Source organism: Oncorhynchus clarkii, chromosome 10 (genome assembly GCF_045791955.1).
Source record: "Oncorhynchus clarkii lewisi isolate Uvic-CL-2024 chromosome 10, UVic_Ocla_1.0, whole genome shotgun sequence".
In the NCBI taxonomy this organism is placed as follows: domain Eukaryota; kingdom Metazoa; phylum Chordata; class Actinopteri; order Salmoniformes; family Salmonidae; genus Oncorhynchus; species Oncorhynchus clarkii.
In genome coordinates, this window is record NC_092156.1 from 8319482 (window position 1) to 8324334 (window position 4853).

General features: G+C 41.9%; 1 protein-coding gene across 1 annotated transcript; it reads right to left on the bottom strand.

Annotated features, from left to right (window-relative positions):
- Window positions 1–1389, bottom strand: LOC139419409 (insulin-like). Its single transcript, XM_071169357.1, has 3 exons — window positions 1159–1389; window positions 565–751; window positions 1–294 (listed from the first exon to the last, which is right to left on the bottom strand). The coding sequence occupies exons 1-3, from the start codon at window positions 1249–1251 to the stop codon at window positions 146–148; spliced, it is 429 nt and encodes a 142-aa protein (XP_071025458.1). The 5' UTR covers window positions 1252–1389; the 3' UTR covers window positions 1–145.
- Between the last annotated feature and the right edge of the window lie 3464 nt (window positions 1390–4853).

A 4853-nucleotide genomic window follows, 5' to 3' on the forward strand; every position in this document is an offset into this window, starting at 1 on the left:
TCATAGAACTTTATTTTCTAGGAAAAATAAAACATGTCTATGCCATTTCTTGTCTGCTCTTGAAGCCTTTTTTTGAGACGGGGATGATGCCTCTGCGCATTGGAGAGTGGCAGAGAGAAGAGCAGGCTTAGCAGGGAGACAGGCCTCAGTTGCAGTAGTTCTGCAGGTCGAAGATGTTGCAAGGCTTGTGACAGCACTGCTCTACAATACCTCTCTTTACTATCATGTCCATCTGGTCTTTGAACGGGTACTCGGCAACTTCGTTCTCCTGGGACGATTTTGGAAAGAGAAACCCTGCAAGAGGAGAAAAGCACATTGAGTGAGTGCTACCTCATAACATCAAGCAGCATATTGTATGGACTACTGTCATTTTCTGTGTTTCATCATTGCCTTCACATTCAGTTTCATATTTGTAGTTTCTTCTAAGTGACCATGCGTTTTCTAAATGTCATTTCGACACACATACACACAAAAACAGGAAAGTAACTCGTGGTCTTAGATCAAGTTGAGTTGTCGAGCAGATATGAAGTCTTTTGAATTCAGACAGTGCTAGAGGTGTCTTACCTGTTAGGGGATCCACATCTCTCTTTGGGTTGTAAAAGAATCCTTTCTCTCCACACACCAGATAGAGGGCGTCCACCAGATGAGAGCCACACAGGTGTTGGGCAGCTGCAGCGTCTGCCCCAGGGTAGAGGGCCAGCAGCACCAGCAGAGATGCAGCTTGGAGCCAGAGGGCCATGTTGATGATGGGCTGGAGGAGGGAAAGACAAACGAAACAGGTATGTTAACACTGTGGGAGTTTCATGCAGTGCACGAGAAACATCTCTATTCTTCTAGGAGTGACATTACTCCTTCTGTGTAATGCTGACGACACAACCCATATTCTGGTGTAATATTGTCATTCAGCATGTTCTAAAAGAAACCATAGCCTTACATCAACAAAACGACTATTTCCATAAGCACTCATACAGGAATAGCTCACTAGATGAAGTAAAATACAGTTGTTACTGACCGAAATACATTTGTTCAACAAGAACAGTAAGAGTTCCAAGGTTGTTTTCAGATTCTAGTGACATCTACATCCCCAAGATCTGCCACCGTAACCCAACTGTGGTTCCCAACCCTCCAGTGAAACACAAAGAGACCCCCGGCTCTTACCTGTGGAGGTGGTGGTGAAGAAGCTCTGTAGAAGAGTAGCAGAAATGCTGAAGGAAAAGTTGGTTGAGGCAAAACACCAGATTCTCCCCCCATTTTATACCCCTGGAGCAGGCAGGCAGGCCTCGGGAACAAGGGTCCGTGGTCTTTGCCAGTGTCAGCGGAAAAGAGAAGTTGCTCAATAAAATCTAACGGTAAGTGGCAATCCAATTGTTCGCCTCGTTAGGCATGTTTGTTTTACTAAGTGACATCAGTGGTCCAAGCGGAGGGCCAGTGAATCGGACGTAACTGATGTGACCTGTGTGTGAGATGTACAGAGGATCCCAGGGATTGTTGGCTTGCGTTTGACCCACCTGTTCCTGCTTCAGACACACTAAAGAGTATAGTAGCTGTTTGTTTAAAGAAGGTAGCTAGTGAGAGACGGCTTGTGGCTCAATGAGTGTCCTAAGCAACAGTTTTTTGGTGTTGAAGGTACTTACCGTTTCCTGTTGTGATGTTAGTGGGATGTTTCATGTTGACACATTAGCCATTAGCCGACCTTCGATGGAAAGAGTCATTCTTCTTCCATGACGCACTTATGTGTTGTGATGGTAAAGGCAATGCTATAGAAATGCTCTTGGATCAGTTACTGTGACGTGAGATTAACGTTCCATAACTACATTTTGTTAGTACTAATGAAGCAACGGCCATATTGACCCCACAACCTCCAGTATTCTGATGAAAAAGTGTTTGTGCAGTGCGTAATTATTTATTCTGTATTCCCCCGGTCTACCTCTAAAGAAAAACTCTAGATTGCACAATGCTATCCCCAAATGTGACAGTCTTATTCTGACAGAGGTAAAACTACTGCAAGTGTACGTACTACATGTGCTGTATCTGGATCCCCTCTAGTAGTACTACTGTATCTGGATCCCCTCTAGTAGTACTACTGTATCCGGATCCTCTCTAGTAGTACTACTGTATCCGGATCCTCTCTAGTAGTACTACTGCATCTGGATCCTCTCTAGTAGTACTACTGTATCCGGATCCTCTCTAGTAGTACTACTGTATCTGGATCCTCTCTAGTAGTACTACTGTATCTGGATCCTCTCTAGTAGTACTACTGTATCTGGATCCTCTCTAGTAGTACTACTGTATCTGGATCCTCTCTAGTAGTACTACTGCATCTGGATCCTCTCTAGTAGTACTACTGTATCTGGATCCCCTCCAAATGTATTTATAAAGCCCTTCTTACATCAGCAAAGTGCTGTACAGAAACCCAGCCTAAAACCCCAGTAGTACTGATAAATAGTACCAGTAGGGTTTAACACTTCTCTCACATAACACAACCTTTGACTTCACCCCTCTCATCTCTTAAGACTTAGGAAATGTCCTCATTGAGCCTGACATGCCAGGATTATGGGCTCTCCTTTATTCCTCTTTCAAGTCTGCTATCAGTAGCTACAAATGATGCATAAACCATCATAGTCAGGTTTGTGCTCACTTATTTCCGGACAGACACCTATGTGAATTAAAGGCCAATAAAGTCCATTAGGTTGTCTCTTTCAGCTTTTCCCAAGGGCTCAGACTTTACAGAAGCCGTTAAGGGATAACAAAAAGTAGACTTTTGCTATAAGTTTCAAAAGTGATGTCTGACATACCGATGGGCATGATTCATATTATGTGCTCTTTAAAGTGCTGGCCGTCTTATGAACAGCGTACTGGAAAGAGGACAGATCCATAAATGTTCTTCTGCAAGAAAAATGTGCTTGATAATCACCCGGGTTGATTAAGTACAGAGGCTCATCTTTAATGTTTATTTTTTTTATCTTGAAAGGTCAAACTGAGCAGTGCCTGTAATTTAGCACCACTCCTGTGATGTATGGCTGATTTAGTGTGTGGGCATGATGTCATGTAAAATAAAAGAGAAGAGTGGAGATCAATTGGGAGCATGCCTATTATACTGTAATGAAACAGGCAGGGAGTGTAGCTCAAACCCTCAACCTTCTGGCCCTCAGCCCTTCCCATGGAACGCCGTTTGGGTCTTTGCACGTAAAAAAAAAAAAAAAAAGTACAAATAAGTCAAATAAGCTTGTTGACCAATCAGGACCTGAATACGTCACATAATAATTTAACACGTTCATAAATTTTTTAAAACTTAATTATTACACATTGATTACTCGTATTCCACAGTGATTCGCCGCTACGTATGCTATGATGCTGGTAAACGCTCCGCTCCGTAGACACGCTTCCCCAAGCTCTAGTCTGGGACAGTGCTGGTCATATAAAAAGCTAGCTAGCTGAGGGATGCAAACAATGATACCCCTAATTTATAAAACAGGTCTTATTTGATTAATAATGTTCAGACCTACCTATGTGAAGCTAACCATAATAAGGATGAGCCACAGTAGTGGAATTTGCAGTTCGCATTCAAAATAAAAGTATCTAATTGAAAGTGATGCAAATTAATACATATAGTGGAATCATTCCATAATGGAACAGATCATGTTGTTATATAAATTCAACTAAAGACAATAATGTGTTAATTTGACAAAAATCTGATAACAGAGGACTTTGGGGGAAAAAGCACTTTGCTACTGAGTAGACTGATACCCCATTTCATTGATCCCCAATCCTTAGGTAAGTCTGTACAGTGCAATACGAATATCAATACGCACAATAGGCTGACTGGGGAGGTGATTTCCCACAGTCAAAGTCTCACAATAAGAGCTACGAAGCTAATATTTGAACAAACTATTGTACCACTATTGTGGCTAAACATTTTTGTGGCTAACTTCACAACACATAACCCGGTCGGGTCAAGTCTCACTAGTCAGATGAAACTAGCTGGCTGCTTAACGTTAGCTTTGGGCGAAATAGTTAAGTAGCTGGCTAGCTAGTTATACTGAAATTTGATTTAAATAGGAGAACAACAAGTCGCTACCTAGCTAATACTTACTCACATGGATTCCTTAATCATCGCTAAGAACTTTGAAAAATTACAGCAGTTTTACAGGTCATTGTTTTCAGTCTGGTTGCATTGGTGCTAGCCAGCTACCGCAGAAGTTGCTAATATCATCTGTATCTAAGATATTTGGAAACATTTTTGATCCTGATCTTATTTTAAATGCTCACACAGACGTTTTCCCATTAGATCGAACAGACAATGTGTTATCACCAACGGGGTTTTGTAAACGCATCGTGGCCGGTGTGTGTGCGCATTTGATGTGTATATATTTTTTGACACGCAAAGACCCAAATAATGTTCCATACATGCCAGCCATCAACTGTGCCACAAAAAACATGCTCAAGTAGCAGTGTCGATATCCGGAGCTTATAAACCTGTCCCTACAACACACCAGTTATACATTTTCTATGAACGAGAAAAATAAAATCAAAACATCTATTGTACAAAAGGCTGTGAAGTATTTATAGTTAATCATATCTATCAGAGCTGTAGCTCCGGCCACCGGTGTAGTGGAGCAGAGCATGCTGGTCGAGCTCAGAGAAGAGAATCAGCTAGAGAGCAGTCAAATGACAGAAAGTACCAATCATCCTTGTGTTTTCCCTCCAGTTAGCTTTCATTGTGTTAGCCATTGCCAGTGTGCGTCCTTGTTGATAGCTTATGACTGAAGATGCACTCTGCTATGATGATGTCATATGTATAGTAATGCTAATTGATAGTTCCTACTGCCAGCAAGCAACCCATGCAACCTCAA

Excerpts from the sequence above, each read along its gene's own strand:
- LOC139419409 (XM_071169357.1), bottom strand. The coding sequence starts at position 1,251 with ATGGGGGGAGAATCTGGTGTTTTGCCTCAACCAACTTTTCCTTCAGCA. Across the intron at positions 752-1,158 it reads CTTCACCACCACCTCCACAG|CCCATCATCAACATGGCCCT; the intron begins GTAAGAGCCGGG and ends TCCCTCCTCCAG. Across the intron at positions 295-564 it reads AGATGTGGATCCCCTAACAG|GGTTTCTCTTTCCAAAATCG; the intron begins GTAAGACACCTC and ends CTCCTCTTGCAG.